At 39.2% G+C, this 22,458-nt stretch overlaps 1 protein-coding gene across 1 annotated transcript; it reads left to right on the top strand.

Annotated features, from left to right (window-relative positions):
• Positions 1–11,623: 11,623 nt before the first annotated feature.
• Positions 11,624–21,089, top strand: LOC124159851. The gene is made up of 4 exons (XM_046535754.1): positions 11,624–11,706; positions 13,185–13,683; positions 18,684–18,738; positions 21,033–21,089. The coding sequence occupies exons 1-2, from the start codon at positions 11,688–11,690 to the stop codon at positions 13,655–13,657; spliced, it is 492 nt and encodes a 163-aa protein (XP_046391710.1). The 5' UTR covers positions 11,624–11,687; the 3' UTR covers positions 13,658–13,683; positions 18,684–18,738; positions 21,033–21,089.
• Positions 21,090–22,458: the final 1,369 nt, after the last annotated feature.

The raw sequence follows: 22,458 nt of genomic DNA, 5'->3' as shown, positions 1-22,458 counted from the left end.
TGTAACATTATCAGATTAAATATTAACGCACTAGCAGGAAAGGAGCTATTGTAAGCTGAAAGGACTCCATGAAACTATAAATGGCCATCACATTTTTTAATTCCTTTATTAATTTTTCATGAATTTTCACCCATCAATACCCTCATGTACTTAGGTAATCATGCTGATGTATATTTGTCTCCTCTGGTGCTCTGTGTACGTAACGTGAGCGAAGTATACGTTACTTACACTGGAAGATGAACTTATATTGGGGATAAAGTCTATTGAGGATGTTGATGATAGAGAATTGCATTGGTGGCGTTGAAAAGATATAATAGATTGCTATCCATAAGGAAGGCAGTGCCAAAACTATCTAGCATAATAGAGTAGTTTCCTTCATCAAAGAAAACGAAAGGCATTGATTGCGATTCGTTACCCATCTATTGCTATTCAGTGGTTTTAATGACGGTCCATACGCTTTCTACTGCACGCGCACAAATTTGGTGCCGAAAGCACCGTATTAAGGTATAATTTATTTCGTGATACATGATTACCATGTATTCTTTGTTGTGAAAATGGGAGATCCAGATAAGGCGTGGGCTTACAAATGCGTTGTGATTTTATAATGATAAGGACTCCGCTAAAAATGCAAGTAGTTCACAAAAACTAAGACTGATGGTGGGGATTCCTCTAGGATCTCGTGGAAATAAGATGCAAATATTAAGAGCAATGGAAGATGAACTTATATTGGGGATAAAGTCTATTGAGGATGTTGATGATAGAGAATTGCATTGGTGGCGTTGAAAAGATATAATAGATTGCTATCCATAAGGAAGGCAGTGCCAAAACTATCTAGCATAATAGAGTAGTTTCCTTCATCAAAGAAAACGAAAGGCATTGATTGCGATTCGTTACCCACCATTAGTGTATTCATAATATACAAATTATTTTGTTTTTGAAATTCCAGTTTAGACGAATGGCAATGGTCAATATTAACTGCATTTGAAAACGGCCAGATTGGCGCCCATGCGATGCCACTCCACGTGACGTCACAGGGATCTAGTTTCTATACGAGTAGATAGGAGTTTTACATCGTCTGAGGTTACCAATGCATGCATGAGGCACAGAGATCAGGGAAACATGTCTTAATAATCACCTATTAAAACTGGCTAAGGTCAGAAAGTTTTCCTCGTTTGATAAGGTATTAATAATCCTTATTTAAGCCAAGCGCTACCAGCTAGCATGGTGCTCTGCTGCCTGCTAGCATCCTGCGTCGTATCAGCGCTCAGAGCCTCGCCCAAAGGTCACCTCACTAGCGGCAGCGGGAACCAGAACGACGTCACACGGAGTTTTCCTGGCATTCATACTTAGCCGTCGCGTTTTCGCGCGCTTGAAAATTTTCCCTTTTCATTTAATCGCGAAAAATAGATATCGTCATTTTAAAATCTAAAATCGTGAAATACATACTTCAGGAGTAATAATCTTTCGATTTAGCCAATAGAAAAATAATAGAAAACCACCCTATTGTTCAAGGTGAAAATAAAGTAAAAAATTAAGGCACAATTACTTTTATTTTGCTTATCAAATGATATAATTGAAGAGGTGAGATGACAAAGGGGTGCGAGTGAATTTCTTTCTAAATAGAGTAAGGTACGGAAATTGATAAAATAAGCATACAAAAACTTGGAGGCCAGGGGATCTGAGTGAATCTCTTTTCTGTGCACGGGTCGAGTGGAAAATCAAATGCGCTATTAGATGTCAAGTTGATCTCGTTCGTTTTTTCGCCTGATTTATATTCCTAACTCAATTTAGAAAAAAATAATCACTTGAATCCCTTGGCTTTTCACCCCCCCCCCCCCCCCGTTGAGATACCTTGACTCATTATTCATCATCATAAATTAGATAACATTCCTAAGATTGGTTTGACGCAGCTCTCCATTCCTCTCTCCTATCCGCTAGCCATTTCATAGAGACGTATTTCCTCCCTTTTTCCTTCTTTATAACCTGTCCTATGTAACTCATTCGTGGCTGTCCCTTGCCCTTCTTCCCTTCCTTCTATTACTGTTCTCATCAGGTCATCATGCCTCATTATGTGGCCAACTGACTTGTTCCGTCTTCTGCTAAAGGTTTTGAGGAGGCTTCTCTTCTCTCCCACTCTTCTTAGCACTTCCTCGTTGCTTACACGGCCAATCCATTTTATCTTCGCTCATTATTCATACTTCCAAAACTGTGGAATACTTAATAATTTACATAGTATATTTTTTCAGTGTGCCATTCATTAACCCTCGACGTGTGTCAGAGAATTTTTTTCACTCTTGTCTTCATTGTCTTTTCTTGTCTTGTCTTCATTGTTATATTGTAAGTTAAACTGATGTGACGGAGATAAACTATGTTCCGAAATTCAATTTTTTAGCATATTTCATATACGCAAAATGATAACTTGAATCGTATCCAATTATCTGAAAAATTAAATTCGCGGGTCAGTGTAGTGCATGGCCGTTCATAAACCTTTTACTTTATTAGCGCAAACCTATTTTTTAAGACGAAAAGGCCGTTTAATGTCTTCTCAGGCGAAATATGGAAATATTGCTGATACAGCTGGCTTGCATTGGGATATATTTTGGAAAAATCACCGATTTCACGTAGCATTTTTGGAAGTAGTTGATTGGCAATTTAAATTATAGATATTCGTTTTGTGTTTTCCCGCTTTTATCATACAAAAGTATAAAGTAGAGTTTTTTATTACTCAATATGAACATACTAATCTTTCAATTTTCCGTGTTCCCATTTCAACCCAAAATTCAAACCTCTGAGGAAATTGGCGGGGAGATATAAAAATTAAATTTGCGCTCGTATTTTATGCGTATTATTTTCTCAACTTGGGACGCCAGATCCTTTGGTTGAATTTATGGTCTTCCCGTCAAAGTGTTTTGTTTTTAAAGTCAACATTATTTACGATCATGCACGAGCCGACTAATCATTTACAAATGATGGAATTACAAGCTGAGTTTAAAACAAATAATTTGAATATGCTATCCCGACGCCTTTGGTGCTTGAATAAGAGGCCTATTAGTCCGGTTAAAATAGACATTGACCGTTGTATAAATTCCCAACAAGTGGAAATTTTACATAAAGGTCAGGAATACCACTCTTATGAAATAATGAAAATTTCCCATCGATCCCGTATGTGCAAACATTTTATTCAAGGTCAAAGTTCACAAAAATTTCTTTTTTTGCATTTTTTGGCCAAACTTAGTTTTACGATAAAAATTGCTCCAAACAAAATTGTAGATCAGAAAATTATCTACAAAATAGTCGTGTACTTTTTTCTCTAAGATTTACCATTTCCGAGAAAAAGCCATTCGAAAGTTAGCTGGAGCTGTATTCTCCGGAATGTGCAGGGCTATATTATTGCACTCTTCGAATATTATTGGACAGCTCCAGCTAAGTTTTGTATGGCTTTTTCTCAAAAGTTGTAAAATCGAAGGGATTGATCGAGCTGTCCAATAATATTCGTAGAGTGCATTTCATTAGAGCAGTATTAGTAACGTTCCTGTTCATTTTCAGCTTGTTGGGAATTCATGAAAGGGTATCCCTATTTTTTGGGCGGATTCGACCGGTCTATGTCTCATCTACAGAATGATCGAATCCATTCAGCTAAAGACGAGTCTACGTGCGCGTGGATTTCCGTCGGAAAGAGTACGTACAGGCAAGGGGTTGAAACGGATACAAATTGAAGCCAGGCGCTTTAAAGCCTTGCAGTGGCAGCTGGTAAACAAATACACATATTCGTTCGCAGGAAATCCGTTTCAGCCGGTTTCTTTTCCAAAGTTCGACTGTTTGTGAGCATTCAACCTGCTCCAGGGAAATTTTTAACGATGGGGATGATCATTGAGCGCCTTAGATGTAACCGAAAAATCTGGTGTTTTCCCCCAATCAGTTCGAGATATAGGCGACGAAATGAAAAACGGAAAAAAATACGAGTCTCTTTATCTTTCAATATTTATCACAATTGGCAATGAAACAATCGGTTGAACGAGCCTGTTTGTCTTCTTCGTTACATTTCAAAATCATGCATATTTTGTGAATAATTGGGATAAACGAGGCAGTGTCTAAATTAAGGCAAAGTTAATCGGTCCCTATCGGTCTGGTGATGGAAAAATTTGGGTCGAAATCGAGTTTTCAAGCAGTCAATTTTTAATAGAAATGAAAAGTTTGACTTTTCAACTAAAAACGGAATTGGAAACAAAATATCGATTAATTGAAAAAATCGATGGTTCTTTTAAAAAATACATTTCGCCCTAAAACATGTGCACTATTTATTCAAAAAATACTCAAATAATACATTTGAGTAAAAGAAAAAAATCCCAAAAAATCTACAATGAATAAATGATTGAATTATTTACAAGTTATCGTAGTCAAAATTTTCAATTGCATGAAGATTAAATTTTTTCGAAACCGCTTCGAACCATTTGTCTCCACTTAAATTTTGGAGGAAGATAAGCTGATTGAGATGCTTTCTTGGTAAATGAAGGCGTGTGTTCCAATTTTACCGGCCTTAGAGAAAAGTCTTTCATTTGGGAGGGGTGATGTTATCATAGGCCGATAGTGAAGCTGGTGAGATCAAGCGAGAAGAAATGGTCAAGATCGAAGTCGAAAAATCGAGTTTGGATCGAAACTCGACGCCACGTCAGTCAGTAACTCATCTATCACTATATCGGTCCCAATAAACCGGAGTCATATTGATCAAGTATTATTTGTGAAGTGCCACTTCTATGCAGTCTTATCGTTAGATACATTCGATTGAATATCAATAGTTTATTCAATTATAAGGACCATATTCTTAAGAAATGATTTAAAGGATGTTTTTTATACAAAACTTGGTAAGGGATGAATACTTTTTCCAGCTATTGAGCTACAGATTTCCATTGGAAAAAATAAACAACTGCTAAGTCTACAAACCTCAAAGTAGTTGGCCTCTGATCTACCAGGGAGTTGGTCAAAATGTTGTGGCCCTGAAATTGTAAATATAGAATTGCAAATATACCTCAACAAAATTTTCCCTGAGAAACATTGTCTTAAATGTCTATAGAAGTTACACAGTTATGCATAATTTTAAATTTCCTCATCAATGAATTCAGGAAACCATGAACTCTAGCGCCCGGCCTGAAGGAGGCCATCAGGAGCCCCGAAAAAGGCAATGTCATTTAGCATACCAATCTCAATTCCATTATTTTGCAGATTCGCATATACTTTAAGATGTCTAAAAGATGAATTTGAAAACTAAATTAAGTGTTAATAATGTGAAATGTGCATTGAAATTGACTTTAAAGAGATTTTAGAATTTTTGTCAATTTGATTTGGGCAGCAACAGAGGCGTCGGGGGAGAGGGTCGTAGGATCCGGTTTCTTGATACGGCGGAGATATAGAGTTTAGGGGATACACAAGGGCGTACCCATTATCAAAACTAGGGGGGGGGCAAGCCATGGTTTCGGGGAGCAGGGGCGCAGCGAAGAATTAAGGCTAGGGGGGGGTTTTACGCACAAATAATACTTAGGGGTGTGGGGGTATTGCATACCCGTCAGGGTAAGCAGAAGTTGCGAGGGCCCTCCTTTTGAAAACTTTTAAGAATAATGATTCAAAATGGCGATTTTTACGGCCTTCTGATGGATATTTGATTAATCCTAACACTATTATATAAGTAATACTGATCCAAATAAGTAAAATGGATTAAACTTAAAAATTTCTCTGAGCTCTGGGGGGGTTTTAACCCCCAAACCCCCCCCTCGCTGCGCCACTGTCGGGGAGGGGGGCAATCCAAGTTGTGACATTACCTTAAGGGATTATTTCCTTGAAAAAATAGTTTTTTTTAGTTACATATCTTATACTGATACATATAATTTTTCGTGGGTTTAAAAAAAACTTGTTGAATGCTTTCGTTTCAATTCAGTTCTGATTTTGCTGAAAGACTTTTCCAATTTTTGCTTCTAGGGAGGAAAGCTGCCCCCCCTGCTCCTCGCTGGGTACGCCCATGGGCATACAATATCATTTATAGAGATATATTTTGGCCCTGTGGCTTGCAAAAAATGGTAATTCTACATGAGTGAGCTCTGCAATAGCAGACTTTACATTATCGTCCCTTTTGAAAAGTCAAAGTGTTCTCCCTTCTTCAATATTTTTGCAATGTTGGGACTTGATGACTTTTGATTATTTCTAAACTATCCTGTTTCAGGAAGAAAAAGTTGTGACTGAGGTAGAATAGGGTGGTTTCCTATTATTTTTTTATTGCCTAAATCGAAAGATTATTACTCCTGGAGTATGTATTTCACGCTTTTAGATTTTTTAATGACGATATCTATTTTTCGTGATTAAATGAAAAGTGAAAATTTTCAAGCGCGCGAAAACGCGACGGCTAAGTATGAATGCCGGGAAAACTCCGTGTGACGTCGTTCTGGTTCCCGCTTCCGCAAGTGAGGTGACCTTGGGGCGAGGCTTTGAGCGCTGATACGACGCAGGATGCTAGCAGGTAGCAGAGTACCATGCTAGCTGGTAGCGCTTGGCTTAAATAAGGATTATTAATACCTTATCAAACGAGGAAAACTTTCCGACCTTAGCCAGTTGCTGTGTGTCTCATGCATGCATTGGTAACCTCAGACGATGTAAAACTCCTATCTACTCGTATAGAAACTATGTGCCTGTGACGTCACGTGGAGTGGCATCGCATGGGCGCCAATCTGGCCTTTTTCAAATGAGGATAAAATTGACCCTTGCCATTCGTCTAAACCGGTATTTCTAAAACCAAATAATTTGTATATTATGAATACACTAATAGTAAGTAACGAATCGCAATCAATGCATTTCGTTTTCTTTGATGAAGGAAACTACCCTATTAAAAAGAATATTAGATACACCTACAACCAACCTTATGTCTTTTGTTAGCCAGTGCCGGAACGGCGTTCCAGCGCGTTACGGCGCCGTGACACCACTGGTCTTTGTAGCCATTCTACCAGCACCATAAGGACCATTCTAACCTACTTTTATTGCTTTCGCAGGGCCCTCCAAATTACCATCAACTTATTGATCAATCACATTCATCACCACGTACATTGCCTAATCAAATTTAATTTTTCTTTTGCCAGCAGAATTAGTTGTGGTGCAAGGAGCGATTGTTCCTTCACAATTCTGAAATGGGTTAAGGGGGATTTGACCATTTAGATTTAAAACTCTCTCGTCACGACTGGGTTAACTTCACGTGGAGCGATTGGTTTGATGGGTGTAATTTATATTGAACAAAAGTTACTGCCTCATCATATATCAGCATAGGCATGATATATAAATATATCTTAAGTCCATGAAAAGTCTTTTACATCAGAAGTCCTGGACGTTCGAAAAAGTCCCAAAAATGCTCAAACAAAAGTTATCAATCATGTTTTATTTGATGTAATAAATGAATATTTACATTAATAACGCAAAAAACCACTGTTGCATGAAGTCAAGATTTTTTCCTAACTCTACACATCACTCCGTGCACATTACAACAGCATCTTAACTCATAGGATAGAATGTTGATGAAGCTGTAGGCAAGGGCGTACCTAGGATCAAAACTAGGGGGGCAAGCCATGGTTGTTCAAGTTGTAGATAAGATTTAAGCATGGTAAAGGTGAATGAAATCAAAATTTTAATGAAACTGTAATAGCTATTTATTAGTTTTTAAAAGCATTTGCTTAAAAAAATATTATTTTCCTTGAAGGATTTTTTTTATTTTTGCTTCTAGCTGCCTCCTACTGCCCCTCGCTGGGTACGCCCATGGCTGTGGCTACTTTATACTTACAAAATCAAAACATGGAAGAAATGTGAATTTTACTTAAAAGTTTACCTTGGGATTACAATCCTTCATCTCACATGTATCCGTGATGGCATTCAAAAATACATTTCAGCACAGGGGCGGATCCAGGATTTGTTCTGGGGGGGCCACGATGGGCCTGACAGGCGAACGATCTTCTCGTAATTATAATTAAAAACAAGATATAACAATTACTGAGTGAAGCATTGTCTTTATTTTAATATCAATTATTTTAAAGTTATTAATATGAAATTAATTAAATTATTGAGACTCCGTAATACAAAAAACAAAGCGAACTTAATGGTAACCGAATTAATTTATTTCTATTATTTAAGAATTTGCAGGCATTTTTTCTATTTTTTAAGCATCATTTCTATTATTTAAGCACGTGACATAAACTCTGCGTTAATAGATCAGCCTCGGGGACATGATTAATACATTACATATAATGTATTCTACATGCTCGGGGAGAGGATATCTACACATCTACGCTAGCGACGCCAGCGCCTGTATGAGAGAACTTATGACTAGCAACATCGATACTCTTAGACCATTTAAGTAAGTAGACCTGCCATTCGGGCGGTTAATACGGAGGTCAAAGGCCATAGAGGTAAACGTCCGGCCATCGTGACACCCAGGTTTCGAACCATATGTTTTCAAGGGTGCCAAAGACGATTTTTCAATTAATAGATCCGTATTGTTGATTTGTTGACCACCGAGGTCTCAATGGGGGTCAAAGGTCATAGAGTTAAATGTCTGGCCATCATGACAACCAACGTGTCAAACCATAGGTTTTGAAGGGTCCCAAAGTCGGTTACGCAGTTCATTCATCCGTACAACAATTTATTTTGACCTCCGAAAGTCATAATGGGGGTCAAAGGTCATAGAGATTTTAGCCGACCGCTTTGACTTTCTGGCCGCTTTTGATTCAGATATTTTAAACTTCATTCGCTACTTTGATTACCAAAATTTTATCTCCCTCAATAACTTCAATAGCATTTTAAAAAAGGTGATTGTTTGTTTTTAAACTCTAGCTAAATTTGAGGATTCTTTTTCAAAACTCTCTTCTACTATCCAATCCTCTCTTTCTTTCTAATTATAAATATGTTAATAGGTATTATTTATTCCCAGAATTTTCCGTAGCGTACGTAAATCGTAGGTGTCACTTTCAAAGCCGGCGCTAGACCTTTTTCCACCATCGCAAAATATATATAACACGAGAGCTGTCTGCTAAGTAAAAAATTATGCATTTATGAAATAACTAAATTACTTACCTGAATAATATGAATGCTGATTTGTTGACATCCCTTTTTAGTAGCGCTAGCGCGCAACTCAATTTGCATCGCATAATTGACCGTTTAAAAATTACTATATGCGAAGGCGTTGCCGCGTTACTTCGTGGACGACCGGCTTTACACCATGACCCTTTTCCTCTCTAAAATTCCCCCCGTTTACAACTTTTGTACAAGATTTCATGTTTTTATAACGATGTTCCGAATGATGCTAGATCGCTAACGAGATAAGAAAAAAATCTGCGGAAGTTTACAAAGGGCTTTGTCTTCATTTTACTGCCACAATATTTTTTCGTCGCTGCCAATGCCGAAAAATGCCACTGTTCATTAATTGTAAACTCACCAATCCAACCATGTCTGAGAGAATACTTCTCGTACATAACGCAATAAATATTAGTACTTTTAATTGAAAAATCGAGAAGAAAATGGTTAAAATACCGCAGTGATACAGTGAATCCCCATTCGTAGCCATGCGCTACGACGATGAGCGTCCCAACAGTGACGTCACGCCGCTTTAAAAGTGGGAGGGGAAGGAAGGGAGCGGAGGAGAGATGTTGGCCACACGGCGAGACATGGGTAGGGGTGGGGAATGGCGGGTCTAGTTCTTATATGGTCTAAGTCTGTATCTGTGGAAATCGACTACTGGTGGAATCGACTATCGACGGAATCCACTATCGAAATCACGGGCGGGAGTCTAAATCTTGGCATTCAAAAAAATTAAGTTTCGCGTTATGACTTGAGGAATAAATTCCGCTGAAAAATATATTTTTTGTTTCATCGCCTCAGTAGATAAAAAAGCACGATTGAAATCACATTTCGAAGAGCATTTTTCTTTATGAAAATAGGGACTTTTCATGGCAGGATTTTTTACATCTTAAGGCAGTTAATTGATTTTTTAAATTAATCTGCATTTCTTAATAACCCAGGCGGACGGCGTTCTTGGGTGTTCCGAATAGAAATGATAAAAAACTCTCCAGCACCGTTATCAGCCTCCTTCATTTTTGCCAGGGCTGCCTGAAGCCAACCGGGGAAAATAAATTCACTGATGAATCAGTTTAAAGATATTAAATGAGACGACGTCTTTATCCAATGAAACCAGAAGGAGAATAAGAAGAGAGTAGCGGCTCGAGCCGATACCTTTACAAAGAATGAATATACATGTACAAACGTAATTATTTGCTTTGCCAACCTCGCTGCCGTGAATGACACCTGCCCTTTGCGAACAGGTCCCACTCCATGTTTTCAGGGAAGAGTTAGCTGGTAAGGTTTTCCAATTAAATTCCAACAGTGTTTTTCACGTGACACCATCACGTGGATTACCATTCGTCTGGCTCCTACCCTTCCACATATTTGGCGTGAGTGGCCCTTCCTGAGGTAATTTAGATTTATTCCTGTCAGTGTAGCTCTTGGGGTCATAGGAGCACGCAAGTAACGGAAAGGTTTTAGCCCATTGGAAAGGACGCTGTGTATACTGAAGGCTACATATGGAAATAGTATACGGACAGAGTAACCTTTAAAGGGCACTAATTGTTTACTAATGGCTACACAGTAGCGGATCCAGAAAAAAACTCTAGAGGGGGGCGCAAAAGATATCTTGACCAACCTTTGCTTTTATCCTAAAAAAATAATCAAGTCACATGCAAAGTTTAAGAAAGTGTTATTTGAACTGATTATACGCACATGAAATACAAAGCCATCTTATGACATAAAAAAGTTAAAATTGTAGTCCTGCAATGTTTGGTTATGCGGGCGGCCAGGAAAGGGTTGGGGGGCGCTCCTCCCATATGCATCCGCCACTGAGATTACATATGGAAACAGTATATGAAAGGTATACATATACCTCTCAGATACTGTTTCCATATGTAGCACATACGTATACAGTATATGAAAGGTATACAGATACCTTTCGTATACTGTATACGTATACGCTTCAGGATACTGTTTATGTATACTTAGAATCTAAAACATGTATACAGTTTCTCAAGGAAACAGTATACACCTGGTATACTTACGGTATATGTATACCGTTACCAGTGTGCTGTCTGGGATATGCCCAATTCATTACGTTGCGCTCTTAAATTGGAAAGGGATCTCAACCTTGTCTTGAAAATTTCAGTACAAGACGGAACATGTAAAGAATACTCACACTTACCGCTTGAGCAACTAACGATATAACGGCAGTCTTTTCTACAATTTCCACTATCCACAGTTTTCGATAATAGATCGTTGTAAAATGAAAAAATAAATAAATCATCAACACATTTCAATGCCGTTCATATGTTTAGAAGCACTAAAAAACGTATGAATTGGCCACTTAGTTGTAATTTTAATTTATCATGTAATCATAAATAGAAAATAAAATTCAGTTGCATATCACGTAGTAATTCATTATTGCATTTGCAATGCTTCACCTGCGACGGTTCCGGAGCAACAATGCTTTCGAAACCATACGCCAACCGTTACTACGGGACTATTGTTATTCCTCATACGAATGCATTCAGAGCAATCGAGAGCAGACGTTTGACAACTGAAATTAGCTTTTAAGCTGTTAATTGAGCAACTTGAAGTCCAGCATGGGCCAGTGCTTGTGCCGTAAGTGTCATAACCATTGTAGGATAGTATTTTTAGACCTAAATCCACTAAATATTGGCTGATTTTAATTGAAATACGTGGCGGAAAGGATATTGCCTAGCAACCACTTGGATATAATCATCATGCATCCCTTGGCTGGTCGGTCCTCGAAGGATTCGACAGTTTTCGAGGGCTAATGCACAAAAAGTGGCGTATAGTCTTAATTTTGGGAGTAATATCCCTCAGAACGGAATTAACTTAACAATATTCGGGATCTTAAACCTGATGAGTTCGGTTCGATGGCGTGCTTCCTGAATTGAAGCGCAGAGTTCATGCTCTCGTTCTCTTCGTTATGCGAAATCGCTTTCGCTTAATTTCTGCGAGGGCCAATTACTGCGACGAAGCGTATCCATAGTGTCTTATTAAATAAGAATCCTAATCAAAGAAGAAGTAAGGCCTAATGTGTTCTTAAATCGCATATAACCTATGCCCGAGACCTGATTGAATTGAATTGATAGTCACATACAACGAGAAATGCATAAAATAGGAATTTAATCTGCAACTCTTAGCTGATTATGTATGTTTGCATGCAATTTAATTGATATGAGGTTCATAAATTCGTTTTTGATTGGAAATGAATGTGGGAAAGGTTGAACTAATCATTTAAAAAAATCAATTACTCGCTAGAGTGTCCTTTCCTCAATTTTAGTTGATGAACTACCAGCAGTCCTGTGTAATAATGGTAATATGTATATTGTAATAGCCAGGGGCGTATTCAGGACGATATGTTAGGGGGGCACGACCCGGGGGGGTAATATTTGAACATTTTTATCTCTAAAAATAACATTTTATGCTATTTTGGACGTTAAAATTAAGCAATTCATGGGTCGTCGGGAAACTTTTTTTTGCTAAAATATATTGGTGGAGCAGAATATATTTTTTTATAGGTTAATATTATCCTCCTTATATGAAATGCTTTTGGTAGGTTGGCACGTGCCCCCTGAGACTTCTCCCACCCCCACCCCGACTACGCCCCTGGATATAAATTTTTTACTTCATAGTAGCGTATTTATCCCTTTCGCATCCTTAAGAGCCTGGCCCAGTGACGTAACTAGGAATATGCATTGGGAGTGGGGGAAGGGTTAGGCCTGAGGGGGCGCGACCTCCCCCCCAGGCATGCCATTATGAAAAATGGCATGCCTGGAAGTACATTTTACATCATTTTATGCTTAAAATTTAACTCACGGCAGATGCAGTTATTATACGGAAAAACTAGTCAATGGTTTTAAATATTCTTTTTATTTCTCTGAGGCTGGGGGAATCTATCCCCCTTCGTGGAGGAATTTATCCCGCTCATACCACCCCCATCGTTACGCCACTGACCTGACCTATGTAACTCCCTACGGGCCATCCCTTACCCTTCTTCGCATCCACCTACCCTTGGACGATCGTTTTCATATAGAGATTATAGGACTTTCATATCCTTCATTTCCATCCAGGCAAGCGAAAACGGCAGGGCGACTGTCAAGACGCGTATCCGCCCGGAAGGAGCGAGGAGGCCTCCCGGGATGATGTCCCTCCATCGGCAGAGGTTGCGGAGCGACTCAGCACCGTAGATGAGGCGAGGGAAATTCCACCACCCCCCAATCCGCCGATGGAGGGCGAAGGAGATGAAGAAATCGTCCCGGGTTGGCTTTTTGAGCGACACCATATTGGGGCGGGTGATGCTGGCCCAGTTGTGGGCCAGGACCCTCCACGGCACATCCCGAGGGCCTTTCAAGGCGTCGAGGGGATCGGCTACCTCAACTTCCACTTGCGAATTACTGCGGAGGAAGTCGAAGGGCAGTGGGTGATCCGCAGGGTAGAGGTAGTCGCCCCCCTCGACGTCTTGGTGGTCTACCCGGGCCACCCAGCCTTCGCCGTGGAGGTGCGATTTCCGCCGGCCGGGCCCCATGGAGACGGTCCCGCTTGAGGCCCGCAGCCGGCCTCCATCAAGAGGTGAGTGAATCATCTTTTGCGTGGCAATAATGAGTATTTTGAACACTTTGAAGCCCCAGCCCTATCCAATCTCACGGGATACCATGCATTACCATCACATCGAGATATAAAATTCGTGAATACTTACACATTCATTGGTACCATCAGTTATCAACTCATAGCTCTTGATGTTGGTTCGCTAAGTAGTCTGCATTTACTAACTACACAGCAAACCGCCACTATAGGCGTGTGGCAGAGGTTGTTGAATCACCAGCCGCGGGCAAAAAAATGTTAAAAGTAAATAAGGTGCTTATTAGAGATATTTAACTGCATAATCCCAACCAGAATTTATTAAAACGACCGGAATTATCTCGAATATTCTTGGAAACAACAAATGCCTAAACATCCGCACAGCAAAATATCTCTCTTGCGTGATCGTTTCTGTATCTGTGAGTTAAACTCGCCCCAACCAGCCAATTTACTAATGAAATTTTAAAATAGCGCATGTGTAATGCTGGAAGCTGAGAATATTGTTTGCGTGAAGAGAAAAATGAAATTATTAGAACGAGATCAATAAGAAAAAATGAACAATGATAAATAAACGCATGCAAACAATCAATCGATCGATCGATAACAATTTTTTGGACAATTTTGACATATTTTTGCGCAAGCCCGAGTATTCCTCGGGAAATATTTCCCTCCAGGGACTCGGGCCCGATTAGAACTAGGGCTGTCGTATTTGATTCCGTGGAAAAGAATTCCGTACGTTTTTCTCGAGCCCCAACTATTCAGCCTTTTTAATAAGCTCTTTATCTAGTCTTGCTTAAAAGCAGGAATGGCAAGTGAAACGAAACGAATGGCAAGACCAGTGAAATTTCAATAGTTTCGTTCCCTGGAGCGAAATGTAGAAACGAAACGAAATGAATTTAATCCCGGGGAGCTAAAGTTAGGGTCAGTGGCGCCGACTCCATGGGGCCTGAGCCCCCTCAAAAATTCGTTGTGAGGAAAAAAATGTGTCGGGCTTGTCGATTTTCCCCGTAATATCCAAATATCGAGATCCGAGTTATCAGGGTTCTAATGTTGATCATATTACTCTTCTAAAATGCTTAAAAAACTTAAAACTCACTACTTATAAAATTTGTCGGGGCAAGATCCCCCCCCTCCCCCCCCCCCAATATTTTTTGTAAGTCGGCATCCCTGCTCAGGGTCGAAACGAAATCGGAGTCGAAACTTTACTTAAACTCTGGGACGAAACGAAACACAGATAATGTTTGGCACCGGAGGTAACACGTGCTTCACCTTCGAACAGTTAAGTTTCGACCCACACACCGAGTACGAAGTGTGGTTGAATGAAGTAGAGGTTCGGCTACCGCCATTAAATGCATGGTGCACTCGAATTTTTACTACTAACAGGGGAACGGTGAACGCAAACTGGCAGTTTATATGTTTAACCTCTCTACATGCATGTCAAACTTCATGGGTCGAAACTATTCCCTCTTATCCCCCTCCACTCAACTTCTGGGATCGAAACTTAACTATGAGGAGCGGAGTTTTGATTAATTTAGTTTCGTTGCCGGGAGTAAAGTTTCGTCCCGGGTTGAAACTGAACCCCTGGGTGATTTTAATTTCGTGCGGAAACGAAAATAAACCTAAGCCTAGTATTTTCGTTTCCCTCCGGGTCGAAACGAAATATTTTCGTTTCGTTTCACTTACCATGCCTGCTTAAAAGGTGATGTCATTTAGCGGTTCCTGAATTTCTTTTTCGGATTAGGAAATGTTTTATTAAAACAAATCAAAAGCCCTTGGCTTTTCACAACCTATACATGTAAAATCCACGGGCTTCAAAATGTTACGACGTGGGACCAATCCCCAGTGCGAGTATAGTATGGCCTACAGCTTCAAAATTCAATGATGGACGAATACTTCTTGTCCTTTTTTCTCACTGACATGCCTCGAGTTTATTGGATTTGTATGTCGAGGGAATGAGAAGGAGAGAGTAGGGGGTGGGATTTTGTTCTAACTCGAGAAGGACCGGGGTCGCTGCATAGATGGACCCATATCCGTCATTTTAGCGTGTGGTAATCATTTAAAATATTTCTTCGTTTCTGTTAAAATTATTAGATAAATTCATTACACATAACCTTTTCCTTATTTTTCAATACAACTGAGTAATTTGTTACAAATAATTTTAAAATTAAAAATGTACAGCGGTTACGTCTCTCCTGCCTCGCCTGCCTTAGCTTACCACACGTCAATCATTATGGCAGATACGATGCTTATTTTAATTCAAAATGTAATTTTCAAGGAATTTCGAATGCATAAACGTGCTAATTAAATCATCAAAATGGCCAGGTTGCCCGTCAATATGACAAATCAGGTTCCTCGAGCAGTGGCGTAGAAGTGGCGGGGGGGTTTTGGGGAAACCCCTCCCCCCCCCACCCGAGAGCTCAAATGAAATTTTAAAGTTAAATCCAATTTACTTAATTGGATTTATATTAGGTACTCATAGAATAATGTAAGGATACATGAAATATCGCCCAGAAACCCTTTAAACTCACTGTTTTGAACCATTAATCATATTTTTTTTCTGGGGGAGGGCCCCCGCACCTCCCACTTTCGTGGCGGGTATTCTATAACCCCCAGACCCCCTGAATTAGTTGCGCATAAACCCCCCTAACTTTAATTCCAGGCTGCGCCGCTGTCTTCGAGTGCTAAACAGAATTAGGTACAGCAATCGATACATGGGCGTACCAAGCGAGGGGGAGCAGGGGGCAGCTGCCCCCCCCCCCCCCCCACAAGCAAAAGTAAATTTTGTTCAAATCGAAATTTTTGAACAAATTTTCTTTTAATTCAAGAAAATTGATATATAACATATATAATTAAAATAGAAATATTGTTTCGATCAAATTATTTTAAAAATTAATAAAGCGCTGTTATTTTTGTTTCCTTAACTTTTTCTTTGTTACAACTTGTACGACCATGGCATGTCCCCCTCTAGTTTTGATCCTGGGTATGCCCTTGAAGTGATAGAAAAAGTAAGCAAAAACTTGATGGCCAAGGGGTACTTTATAGTGAGTCTCCGTTTTGTGCTGACATCGAGGGGAAATTGAAATGCTCCTCTAAATATCAAGTCGATCACGTTTGTTTTCTTTACCTAATTTCTCCACCAAACTCTGTTCTGAAAAAAAATCACTTGTACCCCTTGGCGTCTCACCCACCTCATTTGTAGCTGAATCATTTGCGCTATGAGGGAAGGGTGGGGAAAGAAAAGCTGAGATAAACTCGGCTTTGCCATTAGCCTGATCTTGACAAAAGGCGCCGAGGAGACCACGGTTTGAATTTCCATCCGACAGTACTGACAAGGAGACATCGCCAAAGTGATTTTCGGGATCTACATTCGGATGTTATTTTCTGAAACTATATAGGTAAGGTAGAAAAAGTGTCACGGTCAAAGTGTCAAAAATTGATATTAAATTTAAAAAATCGTGAAGTAACTAAATAAAACGAATGGGTGATTTCAAAAATTAGAAGAGAGAAAAACTATTTCCGACACTGGGACTCGGTCCCTAGACACTTTATACAGGTTTAATAACTAGCGCCCTAGACCACACCGCCATGGCCATATTTGAGAGATGGAGATTACTCAATGGATGTGATGCTGCGCGAAATCTTTACAAGCTAATATCTCTCGAACCCGGGCATATGTGGAAGAAAGCCGTGACACTTTTTCTGCCTTACCTATATAGTTTCAGAAAATAACATCCACATCCAGATCCCAAACATCACTTTGGCGATGTCTCCTTGTGAGCTTTAAGTGGCCTCCGATGAGCACTCCGATGAGGAGAGGTCAGGCAGTCTCTGAAAAATCTCTGCCATCGCCAATATATGAACTCGGTGAATGCCTCTCTACTTTGAACCCGGAACATGATGATTTTTTGTGGACATAAGCCTACATTAACGCCTCTTTTAAGAAAATCTACCAACCTTCGATCAAAGTTTTAGTGAATTATATTCTACCGCAGTGGTGTAACTATGGGGGGGGGGGGGATAGACAACCCCCAAGCCCTCAGAGAAATAAAAAAAATTTAAACTATTGCCTATTTTTGGTATTCAATAACTGCATCAGCTCAAAGTTAAATTTAAAATGCAAAAACGATGCAAAATGTATTTCCAGGCATGTCATTTTTCAAAAGTTTTCCCGGACCCCTTGGGCAGCGTATGATCCACGGGGCGGAGGGGCCACGTAAATGCCTAGGTTATCCTTTCATGACATGATGTGAATCAAATAGCCATACTTGAGACACAAGATATTTCGTCGATATGAACAGCGATAGTATGGCGAGTGTGAAAACTGGATAGATCGCGAAACACAGCCAAGCAAAGGAATATGGATTCACACACTAATGACAAGATAATATCCGCATAGGGTTCACGCGAGGATTGCATTCCTGCTCAGTGCTAGCTGCGTTTTTTTTCCAAATAAAATAATCTTTATGACCTCTTGGTTCTCAGGCATTTTCTAGGAATTTTTTCCACGTACGTCAATTTCGAGCTTCTCAAAACTCGTCGGTGTCCATCTGCATCGGCTGTATTCTTCGAATTAGATTGTCTTCAGCGGTTTTCTGTTTTGGGAGTGGGCGTGCAAAAATATTTTAAGGATAATTTTATGGCAGCGGAAAACTTTGATCTAATAATATGAAAAGAGAGATAAAATAATTTCATGGATGACTATTTATTGGCTTTAAATTGTTGGACTAAGTTAAGAATTATTAAAAAGAAATATGATTCGAACCCCGAATTATTCATCAAATTATTAAAAGGATATATTTCTTATTTATAATAATAACAAATTTTGGATGGCTATTGTAATTATTATATAATCTACAATTTGTCGGTTGGTAATATTGTGTTTCTAAATTTTAAGTACTTAATGATAATATGTGCTACCTATCAAGTAAAATACTACGCTAGTAAACGCTATTCAAAACTATAATTTAACCTTTATATTTCCTTAATTTTAGGACCATGACATCTCGGTCCTCCCCGCCCCAAACATGGCGCCAAGAACAGCCAAAGGTATGTGAAATATGCTCTTTTTATTGTCCCTATAAACTTTTTGTTTCTTAACCCTTGCACTTATTTAAAATGAGAATTTTCTACTTAATCATTATAATTGTTGTTGAAAAAAATAAATTCCCCTAGGCCGTACTATTTGCTGAGCAAAAAGGTGGGAAATTGAAAGGATGAGAGGGGGTGCAAACCTGAGTGTATGTGTGATTGCGACCTTTGTTCCTTGGAGCAAATCCTCTAGGTGCGTGAGTGAGCTTATGCGATTGATTGTTTCATAGTGTTTCAGCTTTATTTTTGTGTATTTAAATTGCTGGACCTCTCTGTCATCCTTCTAACTTCCCAGCCCCCCACCTTTTTGCTCAGCAAAGAGTGCGGTCTTGGGGAATTTATTTTCTTTCGACTGTTAAACGGCCGTAGATTGTTCAATCACCTGTATAATTATTTTGGCTGCTATACATTTTGCCATTTACCATACAGCATAAAATACCACGTAGTTTAAACATATCCTTAATAGAGCTTAAAATGAATGCGTTATTGATATTACATAGAAGCAACATTGCAAGCATACTGGGTTAAACTAGGCAGGATAATGGTATTTTCCCCGCTTTGAAGCCGTGTTGTTATCGATAACAATCGTCAAAACGTTACGGATTTTTTTTATTTAGGAAACTCCTGCCATACACCTGATACTATTTCCTTTTTAATATCCTGACAACAAATGTCGGCCTTCATCTCGTATTTTCGGCTCCACCTCTAAGGGCTTTGCATAGTACACTAAATACTAAGCCGTTTAATGTACTGATTGCACTGGAATGTCGTCAAAGTGAATTTCGTGAAGTACTAAAGAATCGCTATTGTCATGTTTGTGTGCTCATTACCTCATTGGGTTTTTCGAACAAGATGTTGAAGTCACAAGTCCACACTGTGGCACATGTGGCGAGGGTCGTGCTTACTTAGTCACTGTCAGGAGTGAAAACCCCCTATTTTGTCGCTGGTCGGCGACGACGAATGTCAAAGCACTGCAGAAACAAGTGACTTTGTATGCAGTCACGCGCACGGGTGCAAAGTTAAATACACCAAAGGATGAAGTTTGCCATTAAAAAAATATTTTACTTAGCCGGGATTCGAATAGTTTTGTACCAAAGGCGTACCCAGGACCATAACTAGAGGGGCAAGCCATAGTCTAGGGGAGGGAGGGGGGGGGGGGGCAAGCCATAGTCTAGAGGGCGGGGGGCAAACCAAGTTGTGACATTACTTTATGAGATTATTTCCTTGAAAAAATAGTTTTATTTTAGATACATATCTTATACAAATACATATCATTTTTCGTGGGTTTAATGAAAATGTCTTGAATGCTTTCGTTTCAATTCAGTAGGTACTGATTTTCCGATTTTTGCTTCTAGGGGGGGAAAGGGGAGGGAAGACAAACGATGGTAGTAGCAAAATGGACGGTAAAACTTTCGGCAAATAAAATTTATGACTATTGGCTTAGAGGCGTAACTGCCAGATTACATGACAGGAATTGTGAGAGACAAATTCGATTCTTGAGATGGTTTAACGACTTCCTTTGGAAATTTTGCTCATAAAAGGCTTTTTATAATTTTTAGAGACAAGTAAGGTTTACACATTTAATTCTTTCATCGATTTTGATATTAATAACAGTGATAAATAGTTAAAAACTGCGACAAAACAATGATGAGGCGGAAGCGATTGATTCTTACACCAAATATATACATGGTTATATAATCACTATCACGTATATATATTCTAATATAATTTACGCATTGATTTAATTTTTTTAGGAACGGAAAATCACCATAGTGTCCATCCATTAATTACGTGAGGCGATTTTTACACTCCCTACCATCCCCCCTTGGTGAGATATCGTGATAAGTATTTGGCTCGACCCCCACCCCTTTCCTCTAATGTCACGAGAGATTGTTCTAAAGGCGTATTTTCGGTGTAAATACGGTAATATGTGCTTAATTGAGTTGTGTTTACTAGAATAACAATTTGAGATCAGTTAAAAGTAGTTTCTAAGATAACTGAGATCGCAATTGTACACTGTTTCTTGCGGAAAAAAATTACGTAATACTTGCCCGCACCCCCACTCTCCGGCACGTGAGATTAGTTGAGAATCGGTTAGATCGCCCTAAACGCCTCGCGTAATTAATGGATGCCCCCATATTGGTTGAGAATAATCAATGAAGCAGTATCAATTTGGCCATACGTGATGGTGCTTCGGTAAATTGCTGTATCTTCTGTTGCATTTAATCTTATACTTAAAATTCATTTCCCAGGCCAGAACACCAGGCCACCTCCTCGCTCCAACCCTGGAGATTGCGTCCATGCAGGTAGGATACCTTTTTTCATCTTAATACTCTTATCACCTACCAAAATCAGGTAATAGTTCAACCATTAATTCGAATTTATAGTAATCGAAGTTATCCGAAGAGAAGTCACCTTATTTTTAGACAATCAGTCTATTCAGCATTTTCATTATCACATACATTCAAATACCTAAAGCAAATGGGAATATACGGGTAATAGCCACGGTGCTAACTTTACGATATCACCCGCAGATCACACATTGTGCGAAAAGTCCACAGAGAAAATCATTAGCTTTGACAAGGATTCGAACCCGGATCCACCGATTTCCGATCGAGTGCTTTAACCAGTTCAGTTACAGAAATACCTGTATTACCCATATCCTGGGGTAACAGCAGTCGCTAATGTCATGTCCTACTAAATGGTTGTAAAATAAGAATTATGAGGATTTTAGATGACTTAGGCACGTTAAACTGAAATATTTATGTTTATTATATTAAATAATTCCGCATTTAAGAAATCACAAAAAAGTAAACGGAAATATGGACTTAATATGAAGTCAATGGTTAAAAAAATATCTTTCCATGGTAAAAAAAGGCTGAAAATTTTAAGGGCACTGCCAATAGGCTTACATAAGTTTATGAGCTTTTAGAACCTTAAGTTAAATTTGAATTCCGAAGCACATGTTACATAAATACCCCTCAGGAGTGTTCCATCTAGAACATTCTTGATGTGCCCTTAATTCACAAGTATTGCACCGATACCACATTTCTCCCTCTTATCCGGTGTCTTCGTTAATAGAAAGTGGTTTCTTTACCCATTTCCGTTAAAAATAACTCACTTTCTAATTCGTCTTCACAAACCTTTCTCTCATCAATAGCAGTGTCTGAGTCAGATTCAAAGTTTCCTGCGCATTTTCTTTTGCTTCTCTTTCTGTGTTTTTCTTTTAGCAATAGCAGCCGTTTGCTAATGATTTTTATTTGAAGATGTCTGCTACAGGCTACAAGCTTTATTTTTTTATTTCAACAATTTTCCAACGTTCCCGTTAATACAAATTATTGTTTAATAGGCCTTGCATTGTGGACGATTTTGAGATCGGAAAAACGGGCTGCCGTGGATGTATGGATGGTGTTGGTGGGCTTTTGTTAACGATGTTCGTTGGAAAATTTGGAATTAGTTCCGTACTTTCAATGAATGGAGTCATTCATCAATTTTTTTAAATGTCGATTGTGATATGGCTTGAAAAATAGAGAGACCAGTGATATTTCGTTTTTCGATCCGTCGAGTCGCCTAATTCACGTTCTTCTCGCGACGTAAAAGCGGCAGTCTAACCCTTTCGCGAATAAGTTGATGACGTCACAAACTCCTGCCGAGCGTGCCACTGCTTCTCCGCAACTC

The sequence above is a fragment of the Ischnura elegans genome, chromosome 5 (assembly GCF_921293095.1).
Source record: "Ischnura elegans chromosome 5, ioIscEleg1.1, whole genome shotgun sequence".
NCBI classification, from domain to species: Eukaryota; Metazoa; Arthropoda; class Insecta; order Odonata; family Coenagrionidae; genus Ischnura; species Ischnura elegans.
Note: the sequence above shows the minus strand (reverse complement) of the source record. Positions and strands in the feature narration are given on the sequence as shown.